This window comes from Miniopterus schreibersii (genome assembly GCF_964146895.1).
Source record: "Miniopterus schreibersii genome assembly, chromosome: 7".
Taxonomy (NCBI): domain Eukaryota; kingdom Metazoa; phylum Chordata; class Mammalia; order Chiroptera; family Miniopteridae; genus Miniopterus; species Miniopterus schreibersii.
Window position 1 is genome coordinate 76,464,447 of NC_138108.1, and position 25,285 is coordinate 76,489,731.

The 25,285-nt window shown below is 34.7% G+C and overlaps 1 protein-coding gene across 5 annotated transcripts in view; it reads left to right on the forward strand.

The window, feature by feature from the left end:
* The window catches only part of PTPN4 (protein tyrosine phosphatase non-receptor type 4), a 183,245-nt gene that overhangs the window by 66,134 nt on the left and 91,826 nt on the right, over nucleotides 1-25,285 (forward strand). For all 5 annotated transcript variants that reach the window (XM_081141862.1, XM_081141859.1, XM_081141860.1 and 2 more), the window contains 5 exons: nucleotides 4,128-4,172; nucleotides 4,438-4,490; nucleotides 5,095-5,215; nucleotides 9,135-9,222; nucleotides 19,488-19,576. In XM_081141862.1, the coding sequence (XP_080997988.1) occupies nucleotides 4,128-4,172; nucleotides 4,438-4,490; nucleotides 5,095-5,215; nucleotides 9,135-9,222; nucleotides 19,488-19,576 (396 nt within the window). The remainder of the gene's footprint in view (nucleotides 1-4,127; nucleotides 4,173-4,437; nucleotides 4,491-5,094; nucleotides 5,216-9,134; nucleotides 9,223-19,487; nucleotides 19,577-25,285) is intronic.

Below are 25,285 nucleotides of genomic sequence, written 5' to 3' on the forward strand. Positions count from 1 at the left end.
GGAGCATGTTTTTCTTGAAAATATTGTCAAAACTATTTTGAAATTAATTAGGCAAAAATAGATTACCATGCTGTAATTCTGAGTTTACCAGCAGCACACAGAATAGGGCATAGATGTTTCAAGTAAACAGTTCACTTCCCTCTTGGATGACTGGGAGTGCCTTAGGAGTTTGGAACCCCAGGGCCACCTTATCTAGCCACAAGCAGCCTCCTGAGCTACATAAATATTAAAATTTTCTAGTGAAAAACTGGTTAAGCAGCATTGCTGTAACTAATTGAAGTAATCAGATGCTGCTACAATTTAAGTGGTGCTACATAGTGAGAATTGTGCCTGCCTTTTCCCCCCATGTAAAACCATATTCCATATACAGTTAACCCTTGAAAAACATGGAGGTTAGGGACATCGACCACCTTTACAGTAAAAATCTACATATAACTTAAGTTGGCCCTGCGTATTAGCTGATTCCCAGCCGGAGACTGAAAATACAAGAAATGGCCCAGATGAGCATCTTGATGTAGTGTATGTTTAAAGTAGAAATAGGGAGGAATAATCACCGTGTAGTAACTCTCATTATCAAAATAACCTGAAGAGTGTGACTTGGTTGGGGCATCATCCTCTGCACTGAAAGGTTGCAGGTTCCATTCCCAGGGTACATACCCAGGTTTTGGGCTTGACCCCCTGTAGGAGGTTTGCAGGAGGCAGCCAATCATTATTCTGCTCTGCCATTGATGTTTCTCCCTCTCCCTTTTCCTCTCTGAAAAATCAGTTTAAAAAAATCTTAAAATGACCTGAAGGATAACCATGTGTTTTGCTTGAAAGACATAATTAGTAATTCATTAACAAAATAGGACAGAATAAATACTAGCATGTTATACCTTTCATAAAAGTCTCAGATATAAGAATATAGGTCAGTGACTATATTCAGAATTATTGTAAAAGATAGGTGCCAAATTTACAATCTGTACCTGAAGTAACTGTAGATGTTAACGTTCTGGTTGTCTTTTAGAATACTGTAGCGATGTGGAAAAACAAAAGAATAAAGATGTTTCCCTGTACCTGCCACTCCTCAGGTGTTTGTGAAGTAGGGTTTTCAGTAGATCAAGTAAGAAAAATCAGACATCCTTTCAGAGTCCTTTTCTGTGTGTGTGTTGGGGGGCAGGGTGTTACCTTTTTTATAACAGGAGAACTCAATGTGTAAGCCCTGGATTAGGCAGTCTTAACACTTGAAACTAATAGTAATCAAGCTAATTTGCTTTGAAAAGAAAAGTTGTGTTATATGAATACCCTGTAGTTTAATGCTGTAACTCAGGTTAAAATAACAAGGTTTTTAGTATAGTAAAACCTAATTGTGGATGAACTGCCAGGAAACTACTCTGAATTAATGAAAATTGTGAATTATAAAGCATTTTAAAATGCATATTATTGTTTCCTGGTACATGTAACTTGAAATCAAGTAGCAGAGTATTCTGTAATATGTTTTAGTAACCAGATTTTTAAATGTATAATAAATACTTCTAATTAAAAGATCCATTTTAAATTTGATTTCTAATACAATGTTTATGAAAAGTTTGTTAGCATAAGCAATTAAATATTGTCAATTATAGCCATAGTCGTAATTTACTCAAAAAACTGTCTTTGAATTTCTTAATGAAACTTGAATGTGTTGATTCTTTTATAGCCTATGTTGAAAACATAATCAAGGAATAAATGTGTCTCACTGATAATTAAGTCAAAATATATTCCTGAAGTAGAAGAAAATAAAATCAAGTTTGAAAGTAATTGAGGAATTAATTGGTACTCAGTCCTTCAATCTAGAGAATTATCTTTGTTTTCACTAGAAATAATGCATTATTTCAAAAATCCTTTATAATGAATGGATTTATAATCTTGTAACTGGCACTATTTGGTAAAATGGGGTAAGTGGCTAGTTTTTATTTTATTATCATAGTGTGCATTGTGATTATCCTGATTACAAATTAGAATCACTTAGGGTAGCTCTTGCCTTGGCCACACCCCTTGATACTCTGATTTAATAGGTCTCAGGTGAGACCTGATAACAAGTATGACAAGCTTCACAGGTGATTTTAATATACCACCAGGTTTAAGAAATACTCTTTTAAAACTTGAGTGCTAGGTAGCCTTAATGCAGTGGTCTGGATTAGTAATAAGAGATCCATAGCCACACTTGCTAAATTGTAAGGACTAGTATAAACCCTGTAAAACAGGAAATCTGCTACACCTCCTTACCTTGGGATTAGATTTTGGGTTAGTGGTAAAAACGAATGGACTTAGTGAGCTTCCAAATTAAACACCATTTAGTATTGCTGGAATCATTGGAATTGGAGTTTTCTTAGGAGTCATGAGAATACAAATGACATTACTTTCATACCTTTTTAGTGCACAATAGGTGTTTAGTTCCTGATATTAGTTATTGTCTGGATTAGAAAAGTTACATTATTTTTACAGCTTAAAAGGGTGATCACTTTATTTGCTTCAATTATTATTAATCTTTTTTAAAGGTCTTAATTGTCTTTGAAAATTAGGCTGTTATCTTTCTATTTAGGGCCCCTGGTATACATATACTAGGCAAGTTATGCTACTTTCTTTTTACTAATAGAGAAACTAAGGCTCAGCCAAATTTTAAGTAATTTGCCAAAGATCACAGGCTGGCTTACCTTAGGACTTACAGTTTAGGTTTAGCTTATTCTGGTTTCCACTCTGTGAGTCCTTAATGATTAGTATGTAAATAAAACTCAACAAGCATAGGTATTATTTGTGTAGCATTTACAATATTATGTCAAGGATATACATGACCTTTCAGTCCTAACTTTAAGATTGTTTTCCAACAGGAACCTTTAACTTTTAATTAAGTAAATTCAGGGACTTTACTAATTATGAAACTAAGTAGGCTGGATAGAAATATGTTGTCTTAGATTGAGTAAGTAATAATGTTTATAATATTATGTATTAAGCCTCAGGGACTTTATTAACCTTTAAAAGACGGCATTTAAAAGACAGCATCATACAAATTCCATATATTTTCCAGGATCAACTGTACAAATAATGGTTTCTTTCCTTTTGCCTGTAAAAAAGAACGTATATGCTTAGGTTTCTGAGTATTTAATATATGAAGCTAGGATATTTATATCAGCTTTTTAAAAAAGTTTCTTCAACATCTGATTCTCTGAAAACCTTAATTACATTCTTTCATAATTTGAATTGTCATGGCCCTCTTTAATGACTTTAATCAACCAAACAATATTTTTAATGACTTTTGACTCTTGGAGTATGTATCCTTTTTTTAGTGGGATAAAATAAAAATTTGCAAATTCCATATTTTTAAGCATTTAAAGCCTCAAATTTTGGTCTTCTGCCAACATTATACAGTGCGCAGGTGGTTTTGCCCAAGCATTGATATATCTGTGAGGTAATGACTTCACCCACTAGCAGAGACAGAGCAGTGCCATGCCATCTTTGTAAGCAACCCTAGTATTGTTATGGGATACTTATTTATTGGTTTTAAAGGAAATTGGGTATTTGGAAGTTCTAATAGTAGAGCAGTAGTAGGGAAAGGAATTTATGTGTGTGTTTTTTAATAAAAGAGCTTTCTTAACTCAAATGAAGATGGAAAGGTGCTTTTCTGCAATTAGTAGCTTCTTGCTGCCTAATAAGATAATCAACCCATAGGCCTGTTATTACAGTTGGTTGCCTATCTCAGCAGAAAGAATGCTTTTCTTCAACTGGTCTCTAGTGCATTGCTACTGTCAGCTCTCCTGTCTGCTGTGCTTCCCAGTCCTACCTTCTGCATATACCAGTCCTTAGAGTATTTCTCTCTAATCTTCTTACTCAGTCATGTAACTCTTAGAAAACTTTAGAAGTTTTATAATGGACCTGGTGGAAACAAGACATTTGCAGTACAAAATTTCATTTATCAAAGAATTTTAAAACTTGGATTCATGAATTTATGAAAGCTTATTTTAAAAATATATTTTCATGTGTTAATATGTATATTATAGAAGCAAATACTTAAATATTTCAGTTTTATTTGTTAATATAAGTATGCTATTTTTAATATCTAAATGTTATAATTCCAGTAAATGCTAACTTACCTTTTTTTTTTTTTTAAGGTACCAGTATTTTTTGCAAATTAAACAAGACATTCTTACTGGAAGGTGGGCTATTATAAATTTTTAGTAATGAGGTTTAAAAATACTCTTAATTCTATATTAAGTAATTGATGATCTTTGTAAACAAATTATCTATTGAAAAATGGTTACATATAACATGAATTCCTTTCATTAAATAAATTCATTAGTTAATAGCTAAAATATAAGTCGTATGGAAATTTCAAGTGTGAATAGTATAATATAAATTATAGTGCTTTTGAAATTCTTGTGTTTTACTTTGGGTTATGTATTTTCTGTTTTGTTTTATTAGATTGCCTTGTCCTTATAATACTGCTGCCCTTTTGGCTTCATTTGCTGTCCAGTGTAAGTATCAGCCCACTTTTTTTTTTAAATAGATCTTTTTTTTTTTTGAGAAGGAGGATGTGGGGAGGGGGGGCAGAGAGAGAGAGAGAAACATCAGTGTGAGAAAGATACATTGCTTGGTTATTCCCGTACATACACTGACCATGGATCGAACCTGCAACCTAGGCATATGCCCTGACCAGGAATGAAACCCAAGACCTTCGGGTGCATGGAACTACACTCCAACCAACTGAGCCACACTGGCCAGAGCCAGCCCATTTTTGAGGCAAATAACATGTAATTGCATGGTCTATGTTTATATACATTGCCTATAATGTATATGTTCTTTAGACATAAGTTACTGTACAGAGGAAAGTGGCTGCAGAGGAAATGTAATGAAACATCCAATTAGTTAGCAGTTACGGATTCCAGAAAAAAAAAATTCTGAAGTTGTTTGAGATCTAGATGATTGTTATATGCATTGTTATAACTTGTTTAAATGGTAACAGCAGACACATAAATATTTTACTTCCAGAAATAAATGGAATTCATGACATTGCTGATTTGGCTATAAAAATTTTTAAAAATTGTTTATTAAAATTTATATTTTTCTTTCATTTATTAGCTGAACTTGGAGACTACAATCAGTCAGAAAATTTGCCAGGCTACCTCTCAGATTATTCTTTCATTCCTAATCAACCTCAAGATTTTGAAAAAGAAATTGCAAAATTACATCAGCAACATACGTAAGGATTTATTTACTTTTCTGCTTATTTGGTAAACTTCTTAATGGCATCTTCTCTAGAGAAATGTTTTACATTATTTTTAATGTGATTGTTACATTTACTTAATAGGACAGTTACTATTATATAAAATAGTGTGATTATTATAAAGAAATATAGGTGATCTATGTAAAAGAAAAATCATTGTGCCCTGACCAGTGTTGTCAGTGGTTAGAGCATCAGCCTACACACCGAAGAGTTCAGGTTCAATTGCTGGTCAAGGACAAGTACCCGGGTTGCAGGTTCGATCCCGGGCCCCAGGCAGGGGTGCATGTGGGAGTCTCTTTCTCTCTCCCTCTGTTTCTCTCTCCCCCTCTCTCTAAAAAAGTCAATGGAAAAAATATCCTTGGGTGAGGATTAACAATAAAAAAGAGGGCGAAAAATTGCTTATTTCATATGAGACTTTTTAAAATTCCTGTTAAGAACTATAAAGCTATGTAAACAAATTTATTTGCTATTATGTAAAGTTGCCAGTTTTTATTACATAAAGTTTTATATTCTATATAAATATATATAAGGGTTTTATTACATAAAGTTGTTAGGACTATATATAAAGTATTTTTGTTATATAAAGTTTTTATTATATAAAGTTGCCAGGAATTTTAGAATATTATTCGTATATTCACAATCTACTTAGCAAATTCTCTTTCAATTTTTAGCTATATGAAAGGAATCATTTTTGTTTAGTAATGAGCCAAGAGGAGAAAAAGAACTTTATGTTATACTAAATTAATAAAATAAAGAGATAGTAGCAATTTTTCACTTATAACAATATTCAACTTTGATATTTTGTGAGTCTAATTTTCTGTTACATATTTTTTTCCAATAAGAGATCTATTGTTTTGAATAGAATAGAAGGTAATATTGTTTATTGGGTCAGAGTTCAGTTTTGCAGTAACATTCAAAATACTCATGTAGAAACTAAGTTAGTGTTACATGTTGGCTGAGGGTGTGAACTCGAGCCAGACTGCCTGGATTGAAATTCTGGTTAGGTTACTTACTATGGTATAACCTTGACCAGATTGTTCTATGTCACTGCTTCTCTATTTCTTTATGTGTAAGTTGGGAATGATAAAAGTTACCTACCTCTGGAGTTACTGTAAGGATTGAGTACGTTTATATATAAAGTATTCAGAACAGTGCCTAGCACATGGTAAGCACTGAAGAAATATTAGCTCCTATTATTATTTTTTTCAACCTCACCTGTGGACATGTTCATTGATTTTTAGAGGGAGGGGAAGGGAGAGAGAGGAAAACATAGCAGTTGCCTCCCGTATGTGCCCCAACCAGGGATCAACCCCACAACCTAGATATGTGCCCTGACTGGGAATCTAACCCTCAACCTTTTGGTGTATGGAATGACTCTCCAACCTACTTAGCCACACTGGCCAGGGCTAGCTCTTATTATTAAAGAAACTTACTTTTATTTAGTAATGGCTCATGTGTCTAAAACAGGCTGGCAAACTAAAGCCCACTGCCTATTTTTGTATGACCCATGGGATAAGAATGGTTTGTATGGTTTAAATGGTTGGAATAAAATTTTAAAAAAGAATAACATTTTGTGGCACATGAAATTTTGAGAAATTCCAATTGGTGTCCATAAATGAACACTTACTGGAACACACATTCCCTCATTCTTCCACATGTTGTCTGTGGTTGCTTTCACATAACAGCAAAGTTGAGTAGTTGCAACAGAGACCATATGGCCTGAAAGCTTAAAGTGTTTACTGTCCAGCTCTTTCCAGTAAAGTTTGCTGACCTCTGATCTAAAATAAGACTACTGAATGAGAATTTTAAGACTGGCCTAACGTGGTGAGGGGGCTATTTTGGTGTAAAAGTAAATGCCATTTGTAATGAAAGTTCTATACATAGCATATCTGAATCAAGGGTTTGAAGATAAACCCAATTTTATAAAAAATTTACCAATAATGAAAAATCTCTCCTGCAAAGAAAACATTATACATTTGGTGAGGTAGTAATTATATATTTCTGTGTAGTTTAAAGAAATGATTCCTCAAATCTTTAAACAAAGAAAAAAATAGAATCATCTAGTTTAACTGGGGATGGGGTAGGGAAGGTAGAATATTTATTTAACTTAATTGAATTTTATAGAAAACTGAAGAATATCTGCTCTTTTGAGGAATCTCATTTTTATGATCATGCATTGGCAGGTTGTTGGCTGCTTTTTTTAGTATCTGTAGTGAATGAAAGATTTATATCTGCTTTTGTAATTTGCTGCTTTTGATCTGCTGTAGTCTGATAATAACAGATAACTAAGGTTGTTAGAACAGTATATAATATGGGAGTAAATCAATTTTTAAAGGCTTTGCACTTAAAACTGTAGTTCTAAAACTTGTGTTTTAGAATAAGAATCACCTGGGATATTTACTATCTGTTGTAAAACACCAATTTTTCTCTAATCTGTCATGGAATAATACTTCCAAAAAATATAATAAAAGTGAATTAATAGAAAAGTAAAATGGAGAAATAAACAAGGACATAAAAAATTGTAAGCCATTTTTATTGTTAGATTCAACAGACATAAAATTACTGTGCCAAAGTTCTAGAAATGATTGTTATGAATCAATACCTGTCTGTGCACCTTTCTGTGAGAAACACTGCTCGAGGTTGTCTCAGAATCTATGTGTTTCAGAAGCAATCTGTGATTCAAATGCAAATGTGGTGTACAGATCAAATTTTGAAACACTACTTTTAAGTTATGTCTGAGAATGAGTGACTTTCTAACAGCCATAAGAACAGCTTTGGATTTTTAAAATGTAATGCATTCTTATATTTCTCGAAAATAAGAAAATGTTATACAAAGTAATAATTTGTGTTATTGAAAATGTACCCTTTAGATAAGTTAGATGTAATTGTACATAACTAAGGAGTGGTCATGCATGGTGTTTTGTAGAAGATTTAATTAGGATGCTGAAAATTTTCCAGATAAATAGCTTTTTTCTAATTTGGCCATATTTGTGATTGATTTAATTTTTAAAAAAATCTTTATTGTTAAGAGTATTACAGATGTACCTCCTTTTTTCCCCCATTTGCCCCCCTCCACCCGGTTCCCTCCCCACCCCAGGCCTTTACCACCCTATTGTCTGTGTCCATGGGTTATGCATATATGCATGTAAGTTCTTTGGTTAATCCCTTCCTGTCCCGTCTTTCCCCCTTTCCTCAGAGATGGTCAGTCTGTTCCACGTTTCCATGCCTCTGGTTCTATTTTATTCATCAGTTTATTTTATTCATTAGATTCCACGTATAAAGTGAGATCATGTGGTATTTGTAAGAGGAATTCTTTTTTTTTTTTTAATATATCTTTATTGATTTCAGAGAGAGGAAGGGAGAGGGAGAGAGAGATAGAAACATCAATGATGAGAGAGTCGTCATTGATTGGCTCCCTCCTGCATGCCTCCGACTAGGAATTGATCCCGCAACCCAGGCATGTGCCCTGACCAGAAATCGAACCCCGATCTCCTGTATCCTAGGTTGATGCTCAACTGCTGAGCCACACCCGGCTGGGCTGTAAGAGGAATTCTTTAAGACCTCATAGAAGATAACATTTTAAAGACACAGCCTGGCTGGTGTGCCTCAGTGGTTAGAGCGTGGGCCCAGGCACCAAAGGGTCATGGGTTCGGTCCTGGTCAAGGACATATAACTGGGTTGCAGGTTTGATCCCTGGGCCCAGTCAGGGCAAGTGCGGAAGGCAACCAATTGATGTGTCCCTCTCCAAAAATAATTGAACATCAGTTAATATTTTCTTGTAGATTTTTTTTTGAACACTGACTCTGGACTTTGAATTTTATTAATAATACTCAGTAATTGTCTTAAAATTTTCTTTCCATAATTCTTTTTCCATTTCTCATGTGTGTCTTTATAGAGGCTTATCTCCTGCAGAAGCAGAATTTAATTACCTGAACACAGCACGAACCTTAGAACTCTATGGAGTTGAATTCCACTATGCAAGGGTAAGTAAAGAAAACTTACTTTGATGTTGTTGAATTAGGCTCCATTGCTCAGTAATGCCCTGTTAGCATTAGGTAACAAATGTACTAACTAGTGAGTGCTACTAGCATAAATACACTGAAAATTTCCTTTGAGTGTATTTTCACAATCACTTAAGATTCAATACCTGATGAGAAGAATGGTTGAAGAAGATTTTTCTTCCAGGAAGTGGTTTATGTTATAAAGATAATTTTTGCAGACCGTAGGAGATAATACCTTCAGAATTTTTATTTTACAAAATAAAGATTAAGTTATAGGAAAAGTAGTTTTTTGTATATTTAACTTTTTTGATAGTCATATCATAAAAGATGTTTTCACCTCACTGAGACCTGTATTACTTCACTTGTTTGTCACTTACTTTATTTTCATCATTTAATGACATTAAAATTTTTTACTTATAAATTACAAAGTGAAGCATATTAATACATTTTGGCTGTCCACCCCCCATCCCCAAACCCCTTCATTACTAATGATGGAATTTATGGCACTGGCCAGTGTGGCTCAGTTGGTTGGGCATTGTTCTATGTACCAAAAGGTTGCTGTTCTATTTCCAGTCAGGGCACATGCCTGGGTTTGGGGCTCCACCCCCAGTAGGGGGGTGTGCAGGAGGCAACTGTTCGATGTTTCACTCTCAAAATGATGTTTCTCTCTCCCTTTCCCTCTCCCTTCCTCTCTCTCTCTCTAAAAAAAAAAGATGGAATTATGATCACTAGTTTCTCTACAGCACTCTAACTTTGTTTTTATTGTGTCAAACTTGACTGTTTCCAGGACTATTATCCTCCTGCCGTAAGGATATATGTGAGTGACTTTTCTTCATCTGTGTGTCTCTACACCTAGAGATTCCTTCTCATACTTTATCAAGAGGTTATATACTTCAGAAGTACCTGCAGTACAGTTATTCTCCATAACTAGTGAAAAGTGTGATTATATAGGTAATCATCGGTTAGGTTGGTGATAGGTTTTACATTCTCTTGGGACAAATTGCTGAGCCTAATAAGGATAGCAGACTGAAAGGGAGTTAAGTTTTCTTTAGTTATTTTGAAAGTATTTTAATTTACAAACATAGACAAACAGTGGTTTGAGAACTCAAAGTTCTATTTCAAGTAATGGTTTTATTGTTTAGAGCCTCACCTGGCTATGTTCTGAGAGGAGTACTAATTCTTAAATTTCTCAAAGCTTATGTCAATCTCTCCTTTAAAAATCAGAATGACTTGCGTTTCTCACATAACTATATCTGATAATTCATTGTTAGTGTTTGGACTTGGAAATCTGTTTGTCTGATGCCATTTAAAATGTGTAAGTTTCTCGTGAACTTTTTGTTTTCTTTAAAATGTGCCCATGCACCTTTTCTCACTGTTTGGGGCTACTACCTTTGAACATGGTTCTCTAAAATGTAACATAGTGGTCAATATTTGTGCAACTAAATTTTGTTTTTTATTATAATAAAGTTGAAGACCAGTGGCAATTTAATATATGAGCTAAACTATGGTTAACAATAAATAAACCACTGCATTTAGTCATTTTAGTCTTTGTCAGTTTTCTAAAGGTATCCTAGATTGCTATGTTTTCTGACTACAATCAATGAAATACAGAGTGTTAGACTACTTTCCTTTTTATCTTTTTCTTCATTAAATTTATTGGGATGATATTGGTTAATAAAATTATATAGGTTTCAAGTGTACATTTCTATAATATATTGTGTGCCCACTAACCATAGTCAAATCATCTTCTGTCACTATGTATTTGGCCCCCTTTACCCCTTACTACCCCCACCCTTTCTCCTCTGGTAACCATCATACTGCTGTGTGTGTCTATGAGTGTCAGTTTTATATCCCAAATATGAGTGAAATCATATGGTTATTAGCTTTTTCTGACTGACTTATTTCGCTGAGCATAATATTCTCACAGTTTATTCATATTGACACAGCAGTATTTCATTTTTTCTTATGGCTGAGTAGTGTTTCATTGTATATATGTACCACATCTTCCTGTATTGAAGGACACTTTGGTATCCTTGTCTTGGCCAATGTGAATAATACTGCAGTGAACATAGAGGCGCATATATCTTTGCAAATAAATGTTTCAAATTTTTCAGTTAGGTACCCAGAAGAGGGATTGCTGGTTTGTATGATAACTCTATTTTTTATTTTATTTAAAAAAATATTAATCCTCACCTGAGGATATGTTTTTATTGATTTTTAGAGAGAGAGGAAGGGAAAGAGAAACATCCATGTGAGTGAGAAACATCGATCAGTTGCCTCCTGTATGGACCCCAACCAGGGATCAAATTCACAACCTAGTTATGTGCCCTGACCAGGAATCAAACCCGCCACCTTTCGGTGTACGGGATGACAGTCCAGCCAACTGAGCGACTGGGCCAGAGCGTGGTAACGGTGCTCTTAATTTCTTGAGGAATCGCTATACTGTTTTCCATAATGCCTACCAGTTTACATTCCTACCAGCAATGAATGTGGGTTCTTTTTCCTCTACAACCTTTCTACCACTTGTTATTACTTGTTGATAATAGCCATTCTAACAGGTATGTGAGGTGGTATCTCATTACAGTTTTGATTTGTGTTTCCCTCATAGCTAGTGAAGTTGAGCATCTTTTCATATATCTGATGGCCATTTGTATGTTATTTTGGGAGAGATGTCTGTTCAGGTCCTCTGCCCATGTTTTAATTGGATTGTTTGTTTGTTTGGTGGTGAGTTCTATGAGTTCTTTATGTATTTTGGATATTAACTCCTTGTCAGAGCTTTTGTTTGCAAACATCTTCTCCCATTCAGTGGGTTGCCTCTTTGTTGTTTTTCATTTGTTTTTCATTTATCTTTGTTGTTGAAAGTATTACGAATGTCCCTTTTTTCCCCCCATTGATTCCCCTCCACCATATACCCCTCCCCCCAGGCCTTCACCCCACTATTGTCTGTGTCCATGAGTTATGCATGTATGCATATAAATTCTTATATTAATCTTTCCCCTGCCTTCCCTCTGAGATTTGTCAGTCTGTTCCATGCTTCTATGTCTCTGGATCTATTTTGTTCATTGGTTAATTTTGTTCATTAGATTCCACATATAAATAAGGTCATGTGACACTTGTCTTTCTCTGACTGGCTTATTTTGCTTAGCATAATACTCTCCAGGTCCCACCATGCTGTCTCAAAGGGTTAGGGATCCTTTGTTTTTAAAGCTGCGTAGTATTCCATTGTATAAATGTCTGAGAAGATGCTTGATAGGATTTCAATCTTGAACTTGTAGAGACTTGTTTTGTATCCTGACATGTGGTCTGTCTTTGAGAATGTCCCATGTGCTCTTGAGAAGAATGTATATTCTGCACCTTTGGGTTGGAATGTTCTGTAAATGTCAATTAAATCCATCTGATCTAGTGTGTCATTTAGAGTCACTGTATATGCAGGAGGCAACCGATTAATGTTTCTCTCTCACATCAATGTTTCTCTCTCTCTCCCTCTCCCTTGCTCTCTCTCATAAGTCAATAAAAACACATTTAAAAAAGAAATTGTGATAAATCCCTATTTTGGAATAATATGTAGCAGTTAAAATTGAGTTAGAGGTACAGGTGGCTCCTGACTTAGGATGGTTCGTCTTAGGATTTTTCAACTTTATGATGGTATGAAAGCGATACACATTCAGTAGAAACCATACTTTGAATTTTGAATCGTGGCCTTTTCCTGGACTAGCGATATACCATGTGGTACTCGCTCATGATGCTGGGCAGTGGCAGCAGACTGCGGCTCTCAGTCACCCATGCGGTCACTGGGGTAAACGACTGATAATATACCATGCACTGTATTGCCAGCATTTTTTGGATATTGTGTTTTGTGTTTCTCATCCCATCATATCTACAAAACACTCATCTCTATGTGTGTCTCCTGCTTGTGGTTAGATGAAGAGAAAGGCAGTTACACTTGAGATGAAACTCAAGATAATTGCCCTACCATAGACTAATGTAAGTGTTCTGAGCACATTTAAGGTAGGCTGGGCTTAACCAAGATGTTTGGTAGATTAGATGTATTAAATGTTTTTTAATGATATTTTCAACTTACCCCATCATAAGTCGAGGAGCATGTATATGCATATTGATATGAAAAAATGTGTACAGAATGCTAAGAGAAAAATTGCAGAATAACATAGCCCAATTTTCGATGATTAAAGAAACAATGTAGTTATATGTCAAAAATAATACTAATTTATATTTTGTAAAACATAAAGATCTAAAAGAATATACACCAAAGTGAGAGTGGCTATCTCTGGAGAGTGAGGTAGAGAATGTGCAGGGTGCCCTTTGACTTCGTATTTGATATTTCTATATTGTTTTGAAACTTTTGTAAGTAAAAATAATTAAAATTATTTTAATAGCTATTTTATACAACTTAATGTTGCTCCCATCCACAACACTGTACAATTTAAGTGTGTTCATGTTATTGTACTCTTGGCATATGACAATAGAAAGGCTGGAATATTTAAATAAATTGTCTTAGAGCAGTAGTCTTCAAAGGAAAGGAATGGAGGGCACCTAGGGGAGCATGAAATGAACAATCGAAGTATGGGTGGATAATATTTTAATATCTATTCTTATTCATCGTGAATTTCCTCCTTTTTACATTGCTGGTTTTTAGCCTATTATAAGATAAAACACAGATACAAGAATATATCTTAGTGAACATCTGCAACTTGACCACCCAGGTCAAATAGTAGAATTTAGCCAACCATTCTAGAAACCTCCTTTGTACCCTGTCCTAATGCAGCTTCTCCATACAGTGTATTTTTTAATGGCTTTATCACCCAAGTGTACCCTCCTAGATACTCTAGCTTGGTCTTGCTTTTTGTTTGTTTTAACTAGATAACTTTTTATCTTTTAATGCCTCCTTCCGTTACTGTTCCTTAGAATTTTCTTATTAAAGAACTGGACCATTTCACCTGTAGATTCTCACAGTCTGGATATTACTGTTCTCATATTCACAGTGCAGTTCACCATGTTCTGCTGTTCTGTGTGTTTCCTGCAAGATCATGGCAAGCTTGATCTAGAATCATGATCAGATTTGTTATTGATCCCTTTGTTGTAGTTTTTAATTAGGAGACACATAATGTCTGGTTTTCACTTTTTTTAATGTTAGCAACCATTGATGTTCAGTGCCTGGATCCATTAGTTCATTTGAGGCTGCAAAATAGAAATACTCTAGTTCTTTTTGTTCTTATTTATTTTGCTGGAATAATGTTATAGGGAGTCACTTCCCTTCCTTGACTATTCGACTGCACAATAGAATAGTTCATATGAGAAAGGCAGGGAAAGTGCTGTTTGCTTCTTTCTTTTTACTTACCCAGTTTTCAAGGTAATGAGTTGGTTCCCTGCTGTCCTAAGGAAATATTCAAATATATTTTTAAGTAATATCATTATGAATTCATGGATTAAACATGTTTGATAAGTTTCAAAATATTGTAATTCTTTTTCTTATTGAAGCTCTCTAACTGTCTTATCTTTGGTCACTGGGAGTCTCTTATTTTCACCCATAAGTCTTTTTGACATAGCCTTTGTAGTCTTTGATAGCTTCCATGCTGTCTAGTATTTTAAGATGTTTCAAGTTTATCTTGTCTGTCTGCTGCCACAAACCTGGAGTCAGCTATTTCTTCAAGAAGCCCTGGTTTCTTTTAAGGGAAAATGTTATTTCAGAATCTCAATCTGGGTGTTAAGAATGCTCATTTCTACTGGTTTAGTCATTGTTTCTAGGTCTTTTAAGTATATAGAGTTGGAATTCATATTTATTTCTATATATCTATATTGAGGTACACAGAATAGTTTGATTTTTATAGGACTCAAGGGAATCTAGAATTAGAATATCCCATATTTAATTTGTTTTTCTCTCACATAACACTTAAAACACCACATCAATTATGACTGGAACAGTTAAATTATTTTTGTCAGTATTATCCTCTTTTTTCTGATGTTTTATGGTTGCTCTAGATTTGCACTGTCAGATCACCTGGCTCTTCCACACCATGTTCTCTCCCTGTTAGCCCTCATTTAATGTCAGTTTCATAGTTAACTGTGTATTAACAAAGTCTTTATAATCAGAGGTGATATGAAACACTCTCTAGTAGTGTAACTGGCTAAATATAAGCGTATTACCATCAGAAATCAATTAGAAATATTTATTTGAGAACCAAGCTCTGTGGAAGAATGTAAAATGATACAATGGTTCATTGATTCCCAGAGTATGACCACAGACTGGTGCTGATCCATGGATTGTTCCTTACTGGTCCGTGATGAGATACATATAGAAATTGAAAGTTAGCATTTAGAAACTTTTATAGCAATCTGACATGAAGCGTGTGGTTGGTATATTTTACAAAGTATTAATACTGGACAGGTCGGAAATTTAAATAAAACAAATTAACATAACAGGCCCTTTACTACAAATGGTTTATTATAGATTGTCACTGTTATAGACAATCCCAAGTATTACCATGTAGCGGACTGTAATTAGGTAGTTCAGATATGTGGTTTAAGAGAGAGATAAATACCTGTGAGAGAAACTTGTAGATGTATACTAATGAAATTCTTAAAGAAGATCGACTTGACTAGACTTTGGTTTCATTTGACTTGTCAGAAAGACATGAAGAAGAGATGAGACCAGCATTAACAAAACATGTAATTAAGCGCAGACAAATGGCAACATGGAACTGGCTTGACAAGAAACAGAGGGTTTACTATTTAGAACAGGGAAGATAAAATGGGATGGAGGGTTGCTTCAAGGCCTTCAATGCCGACCTAAACAGTGAAGACATTTTCCTGCAGATAAGAGACACATTCATTCCACAAATGAGTACAAGGCACTTTGCTGCACCTAAGAACTCATTAGTGGGCAAAAAAAAAAAGGGAGGGACCCTATATTTTGCAGCTTAGATTCTGGTTGAAGAAGACAAAAAATGAACAGATTAAACAAGTCAATTTATAGCACAGTATTAAACAGTGGTAAGTGATAAGAGGAAGAGCAGAGTAAGCTATTTTAAAATAAAGTGGTCAGCACACATTTTCTGTACATTGGAATTAATAGCATTTGTGTCCACGAAGGACAAATAATTGTTTTCTTGTTTTATCTTGCCTACCTCTGACAACACCGTGGGAACTGCCACTTCAGTCTAGATAGCTATAATTTAAGAGCTAGAGCTCCTAGTTATCCCTGAACACGTTTCTTAAAACATGTTTTTCTCCCAACATAGCAGCAACTTGATTGATTTGTCCGTTAAGTTTTGTTTATCTCTTAAATGGTACTGGTTCTGATTCAGGCATCCTGGGTCCAGGAACCCATTTGTTCCTGACCCACTGTGGGGTTTTCCTGTCACACAGGAGAGACTTCAAAACGAGCCAGTATAGAGTTTAAAGTGGAAGAGAGTATATTAATGAAGCAATGGGACTGAGAGAAGGCTACCCACAGGCAGAGCCGCTCCTCCCTAGTGGAATTTATTACTTTTATTGGGGATTATTTAATCAAGGGGTAGGGCATTCAGTAAGGGGGGGAATATTCAGGATTTTTCTGGGAAAGGGGTGGAGACTTTTTGAAGAGCCCTTTTTGGCTATCTTGTGTCCTTATATGGGCTTTCCCTTTCTGATCATGGTGGGGGGGTGTCGTTTAGAATGGTAATGTATTACAGTGATCATATAATGAGGCTAGTGGTTACTACAAGGTGAAACAAGTCGCCATGTTGGATAGAGCTGGCCCCTGCTGATTCTAAGCCATAAATTCATTGGGGGTTGGTATATTACCTCCTTGCTAGCCCCTGTAGCCCTTATCTGTTACAGCTGTTCCTCCACATACCCTGTCTCAGGTCTGCTAAGGTGCTTGGTGGTCCTTGGTTGTGTACTTCTTTTGCATTTGTGATTCCTAGTTCACTTCTGTAATGTCAGGGACTGTGGCCAGGACTATGCCAACTGTAGTGGCCACTCAGGGCCAGGGAGGTTCCCTCTAGATCTGGACAATCCAGAGAAGACTGTGGAGCCAAAGGAGGATGAGACTTTTACTTTATTTGGCTAGGACAGGCCAAATGTACAAGATACACAAACCCATACTCTCTTCTGGTGGCAGCCAGCTGGACGTACATGGGGGACACACTGCACCCCTGGGGGACAAACCCCACCTCTGAAAGTCCTGGGCCAGTCTTATAGGAGCCAGGACAATAGTGGCTCTCAGCCAACAATGGGTCAGACATTAGTCAGCTAACAGGGCATCTGTTACGATTCTGCTATATCATGTTTACATAACTTGGGCCTTCTGCTGTGAGAAGGTGGCGAGAAGCCTAAGTGTTTTCACCTTCCCTACAGCTTGGTGTGGGTGCTGTTTGTCTTTGCTGTAGCCTGCCTTAGGTGGTGGTGGTGGAGGAAAGGAATATATTGCCAAGTAGAACGCACCTATAGTTTGCCTTTTTCAGTTTGGGGTTCTCCGTCCCTTCTAGGGATCATCCTGATTTCTGTCCTAGTGTCCACAGTTGCTCTTTTAGGCTGGCTGTACACATTTCTGTGTCCTCAATCCGACGGGGTCAGATTGTAGGGCTGGTAAAGCTGCTTGATGACCTTAGATGCTCCCTACCTGATGATCCTGACAGTAATTTGAGGGATCCTTTTATTTTTTTGTTCCTGTCTCTGAATTTTTATCTGTTAAATTTGCTTCTCTTTCCACCTCCACATAGAACTTTCTCTCTCGTGTGTGTGTGTGTGTGTGTGTATGTGTGTAGTTTGAGCTGTGTGTGTGTGTAGTTTGAGCTGTAATTTTTATTCTCTCCATAAATCTGATTTTATCACTTTTATGTCTTTACATATTCCTCAAAATGTCTGGTGCATTGGATTGTTTTCAAGTGTTATAGATTCTTTTTTCAGATATCTTTTCTGATGTTTTAAGTTTGGAAGAAGTAGTAATAGGAGTATATATTAAGTCTGCCATCTTTTAGGCTCAGTCTACCATCTTGGTCCAGACTTCTAATGGATGACCTTTAAAAAATGATTTATGAAATCAATAAAGATATATTTTAAAAAAATGATTTAAGCCTGGCCGGACGTGGCTCAGCGGTTGAGCGTCAACCTAGGATCCAGGTGATCAGGGTTCAATTCCCAGTCAGGGCACATGCCCAGTTGTGGGCTTGATCAGTCACACTCTCATCATTGATGTTTCTATCTCTCTCTCCCTCTCCTTTCCTCTCTCTGAAATCAATAAAGATATATTTTTTAAAAAAATGATTTAAGGTGGATAATGTACAGTGGTTCTAGTTATTGCTAAGCAAAATGATTAGCCAGACAAATTAGTTTACACTGTTTTGTGTTTGGCCTTGTTACGTATTATCCTACTTAACAGGTTAATTTAATAAGGTTCTATTTAATTAGAAATTATTGACACTACATTTTAAAGGCTTTTGTTTTCTTAGGGAGACAATAATAAAATCTTGATTATATTTTCATCAGTTCTGTCTTTTTGAGCAAATGAATAGTAGGGGTAAAAGCATTATTGCTATGTTAGTTTACCTATAGAATGTTTCAAGTCAGGAAGCAAAACTACTTCAAGGTTGATTAGCATCTGAAAAAAAAGGCATTTTAATTGTTTTCTTTATAGTGCAGATTAACTCTTCAAGTTTGATCAGTTAGCATGAAAACTTGCTCAATCCTCAAAGCGCAATTCAAATTTTCTTCTCCAGAGTCTTCCAAACTCCCCAACAATTAATTGTTCCTCACTCTCTACTTCCATGATGTTTTTTATTGTATTTTCCTAGTTATACAATTATAACTAGTTTTCATTATATTGGGAATACCATTTTATTACTGATTGCCCTTCACCAGACTCTGAACTCCTCCATGTTTTATTCACTCTTTGCAATCCTAGCATTATATTTACAGTGATTGGAAAATAAGAATTTTAGGAATGGAAGGATGGATACTAACTCATCATTCTAACTTCCTGTCCCAAAGCGTCAGCCCCAGTTATAAACTGGGGAATCCTGAGATCATAATGACTTTTAATAATGCAACATTTAAGTTTGATTTGAAGTATGTCATTTGTTGTTATGAGATAACAATTACCATATGGGTCTGTAAATATGCAATTATGTGATGCCTTTGACAGTGTCTCATTGTGTAAAAAAAAATAAAATAAACTAATCCTATTTTTAAAATATATTTTTAACTGATAAAGCCCAGTATTTTAGATTTTTCATTTTCTTTTTTTGAAGGATCAAAGTAACAATGAAATTATGATTGGAGTCATGTCAGGAGGAATTCTGATTTATAAGAACTGGGTACGAATGAATACCTTTCCATGGTAAGGACTTCCATCAGTACTTTTGCTTTTTTTATATTACTAATATAATAATTCGTGTTAAAGAAAGTGGCTGCTGAAGTATATTAATGTTGGCATGCAAATTTATTTTACTTACTTGGAATCTACCAGAAGATACCAAAATAATAAAGTTATTTATTTCAAAAATTGTTTAGGTTATAGAAAATACTACTTTATGAATTTTTCTTTTAGGGAATCGCTAAATTTGTACTGTACAATATAAAAGCTAGCATCATATTTACACTCTCTTGCACCATGCTAATTGCTTTAAATACAGTATTTCATTTAAATGCATTCAGTGAGGTACTGGTTTATTTGGAACATGGGCATGGTTGTTGCAACAAAGACCCACTATTACAGTGACTTAAATTGGTGGAAAGGAAGTATGGTGGCTTCACGAGGTATAAAGCTCATATTTTTGTTTTTATTGTTTGTCTTAGTGCTCTACTGTCCTTAGTATATTGTCCTAGTCCTCACTGCTAGGATGACTTACCCACCAGCACTTCTGTGTTCTCCCAGAATGAAGAAAAAGGAAAAGTAGCACCTGCCACTTCCCTTTAATGAATAACATGAAAATAATAACAATTACATTTCTTTTATATATACTTATATACACACATACATAGATATATCATGTAAGTAACTTAGATTTTTTAAAACACAAAAATTTTCTTTAGGGGAAGAAACAAATACAAAAGAACTATATTGTATTAATCTGTTCTCTTTATAGCTCTTAAAATATTTGGTCCTGATTTTTTAATACTTATGATTTTTATTTATTAGTTTTTTATAATTAGTTATTATTAATAGAACTCTGTATAGTTCAGTAATAAGAAGACAACCTGAATTAAAAAATAGGAAAAATATTTGAATAGACAATTCTACCAAAGAAAATAATACAAGTGACCAAGAAGCACATGAAAAGATATTGAGTCATCAGTGAAATGCAGATTAAAACCATAGCGAAGTATTACTGTACACCCACTAGAACAGCTTCAATTAAAAAGAATGACAATGTTAGGTGAAGGCAAGGAAACAGAGCACATAGAATTCTCATACATTGCTGCTGGGAATGCAAAGTAGTACACCAACTTTGGAAAAGTTGGCAGTTTCTTTAAAGTTAAACAGATTGACCATATAATCCAGCAATTCTATTCCTAGATATTTATCCAAGAGAAATGAAAACGTAAGTTTATATAAAGATTTGTACACTGATGTTCATAACTACATTATTTATAACAGTGCAAAACAAAATTCCAAATGTTCATCAGTTGGTGAAAGGATAAGCAAATTATGATATACAAAGGAATACTTTTCAGCAATAAAAAAAGTGAACTGTTGATACTCTAAGCCATGTGGATGACCCTATCCTCATAACATTATGCCAATTATTAGAAGTCAGACAAAACATACTATACTTTGTTTCTGTTTATATGAAATTCTAGAAAACATAAATTAAAAATACAGCAGACCAATGATTGCAAGGGACTGAAAATGAAAAGCAAAGGGGCACCGGGGCAACATTTTGAGGTGATAGAAATGTTTTATGGTGAGTTTGGTGAGTGCAAGTTATACAACTAAATACATTTGTGAAAATTCATTGAATTGTTCAGCTATAATTGCTATATTTCATTGGGTATGTAAATTATACTTCTGTATAGCTCATAAAAGAAAACTAAAGATCACTTAGTGTTTCATGTCACATCTTCTGAATGCTGCCTACATAATTCAAACTGTGCTATGTTCAAAGGATAATATAAAATAATTCAATATGTGGTCCCTGCCTATAAGTGAACACACAAAAATTCTTTATAAAACACAATAAGAAAATTTATTGGTAGATGTGCACTTTATGATTTTACTAAAGACAATTTTTTAAAATACTTTTTTATTTTACATTTTATATATATGTCAAAATCAGAAATAAATTATTTTCAGATGACATGGGTTAAAATTACATGATGATCTGAATTTTTCTGTACTGTCAAAATTCTATATTATATACATATTCCTTTTTTATTACTAAGTAGGGATTATAAGAGAGTTTTTGGCAAATGCTTCTGGAACACAAAGGATACAATCTCTCTAGAGAAAATTTTAATGGATTTGGGATATTTGAGATGGTCTTTAAAGGGTAAATAAAAATTTCCTCAGTGAAAAGGAAATGTGGAAGAGGCACATTTGTGTAGAGGAATTCATGGTAGAGGTACCAAGCATGTGCAAAGACCTAATAGTAAGAAAGGACATGGCAAGTTGAAGAAATATTGGGCTATTTGGTTTGGTTTTCCCTTCAGTTTTTTTTATTGAGTATAGAAGCAAGGTAACAAGAAGTTAGGAAGATAATGCTTAAGACAGAAATTGGGTTCAGATTGTGAAGTGCCTTATATTATCCTGTATGCTCAGAAGTTGGTATATTTTATTGGTAAATATGCTTGGAGCTAGTTTAATTCTGAAAAATAAAACTCATATTTCCAAGTCTTTGTCATATAATTAAGGTTAGGGAAAAAAAAGGGACATGAGCATTTAAGATTGACTGGAAAACCTTATGTAGTGTTCATTTTAAACTTTATTTTCAAGAATTAAACTATGTAGATGGTATTTAAAGTTACTAAAGCTACTAAATTTACATTATCATGGAACGTAAGAATGTCTTATGATCCTAACCACTCATAACAGTACATACTACAACAAATACATTTATAAATACATTGCAAGTAGCCATGATATAAGTTCCAATATCAGTTGAATTTCAGGGAAAATTTGTAGAGTCTATAATAATCATTAAATATATGGCTTACTTTTAGTTCTTAAAATATGGATCTATTTTCACAAAAGCAACATACTTATCATTAATACTCTGTGAATAAGAGTATTCTTATTAACCTCACCACCTGTATTAAGTTGCCACTGTCTTTAAATTGATATTTAGCGAAGTATTGTATAAAAAAAAATCACTTGATGAAAACTGATGATTACAGCTTTAACATCTTATCACATACATTTCAGCTACTTTTATATTAATGTTTTTAATATTTTAAATAATATTTTCAAACCAGAATTTAAATGGTGGAATTACCAAATTTCTACACGTATGAAGAGTTTAAACTTGGAAGTTTAGAACTGGTAGCTTTAAAGAGTGAGGCAAGGAAAAAAATCACTCATGGATTTTAATTTATTTTATCTGTAGCTTAGAATCCTGTAAGTTGGATGTTATTAACATTCTTTTTACAGATAAGGAATGAAAAATGGCAGAGAAGCTAACTGGTCTAGGTTAAACAATTCATAAGTATGAAGCGGAACTTTAAACTCAGGTTTTTCAGATTCTGAAACACAAGCTTTCACGTACCTCTTATCTCAAAATTAGAGCTACATGTAGAAAAAGTAGTGTACCACATAATAAATATGCTCCCTCATATCTTTCCATGTATAGTTATCCCTGAATTGCCTAGTTCAAGTTCATACTTTTAAAATGTTGAATAATGAATTGGGGTTATTTGCATTCTGTAGATTAGACTTCATTAAAATTAATGCTAATCAAAAAACACCATTAAGAAAATAAAATGAAGAGGAGAGAATTCTGGTTCCCAGTCTAGCAGATAAAGAACTTGAAAGTCATCATTCCTGTCCTTACAAGAAAAAAACCAGAAAACTGAAAATCAATAATTCTTTTTAGATCCCTCAGAGAATTAAGGACACAAGGCAAACTGCAGCTCTGAAAACTGGAGAGACAGATGAATATAAAGAATGACAGTTTACCAGGACTAGAAACCACTGCTGCAGCCAGCAACTGGTAGGAATACTTAGAGGGTAATTGAATAATTGCTGGAGACTGAACAAAGACTAGCTTGAGAGATGAAAACTCCTGAAGTCTCAGCCTTATGAAGGCCCCCATGCTATTGTAAGTTTTACCAGTCTCCCACCAGTTTCTCAAGTGAAAATCAGAGAAAAATCTACTTATGCCCTAGAAGGGTGAGGTGGGGGATGGTGGTGCTGGTGAGCAGGGAGTTAACCATTTAAAATATGCTCAGAGCTTTCTGTTCTCTTTAGTGAAAGTCTGCCCTCAAGGAAATCTGTTTTACCAATACTAAACCAACATGGGTTCTTATCAAAGTTGGGGGAAAGGAAAATACCCATTTCCAGCCCTCTCTGTACTTCCTATCTCACCCTAAAAAATCATTCCACCCAACCCACATCTTACTACCACATCAACAGGGTTCCTGTATAATAGGATTATAATTTAAATAATTGCAGGGCTCAGACTACATAAGAAGTAGCCTCTAGGGAAACCCAGAAACAACAGGAAAGAAAAAAAAACAAAGAGAGAAGAAATAGCTTCAAACACCTGCCTCACAGACTGTTCCTTTTAGGAAGCTACAATTTGATTGCTTTAGTTTCTTAAAGGAATTTATATCCCACAGCATTATTGAAAACAATAGAGGAGTGTGGGTAAGTAGGGGAGTGTTACAGCTGGATGTGCTTATTGAAAGACTGGGATGGCTGGTGCCACTGTCATTGTAGGAATACTGTGGGCATATTCAGAAGCTTAAAACTGGGGGTTGACAGCTGGAGGTAGAGTTCATAAAAATAGTCCAGCAAATAACAGTAACAAGCTGTGGGAAAGGGAAAAACCAGTATCAGAGTTACTGCAACATAATATGTACTACATTCAGTTTCCAACAAAATATTAAAAGGCATGCAAAGACAAAGGAAATTATGTCCCATACACCAGAAAAAAAGCAAGAAAGAGTTACAAATATGCATGTGCTTAATAACAGAGTTTCCAAACTCATGAGGTGAAAAGGAAAGGAGAAATAGACAATTCTATAATCACATTTGGAGATTTGAGCATTCTTTCTCAACAATCAATCCAAAACCTGGAACAATAAGAAAATAAGCTGAAATAGATTTTAGCACTACCAACTCTCTTGACTTAATTGATATTTATGCAATGCTACACCCAACAACAGAATACATATTTTTTTCAAGTGCAGGTGGTCTATTAGGAGAGAAAATATGCTGAGCCATAACACAAGCCTAAATAAATTTTTTAAAGAGTTAAATCATGTGGGGTATATTCTTTGATGACAGTGAAATTAAATTAGAAATCTATAACAATCAGATTACTAGAAAAACTCTAAAGACTTCTAAATAAACCACGAGTCAAAGAAAAAAACCATCACAAGACAAATTAGAAATAGTTTTAACAGAACAGAAATAATACAGCATGAAAATTTGAGGATGCAGCTGAAGTGTTTTGAGGAAATTTTATAACTTAAATGTGTATATTTGTGGGGGGGAAATTTAAGATCAGTTATCTTGAGTTCTTGTCCTGAGAAATTAGAAAAATAAGAGCAAATATAACTCAAAGTAATAGAAGGAAGAAAGTTAATTAAATATAAAATGAACACAAGATAGAGAAAAATTAACGAAAGTCTGTAGCACTGACAGAGGAAAAGAGACGATAACAGGAATGAAGGGGAACATCACTGCAAATCCTACAGACATTAAAAGCGTAATAAGCCTGGTCGGTGTGGCTCAGTGGTTGAGCATCAACTTATGATCTAGGAGATCGAAGTTTGATTCCCAGTCAGGGTACATGCCCAGGTTGTGGGCTCAGTCCCCAGTAGGGGTCAGGCAGGAGGCAGCCAGTCAGTGATTCTCTTCATCATTGGTGTTTCTCTCTCTCCCCCT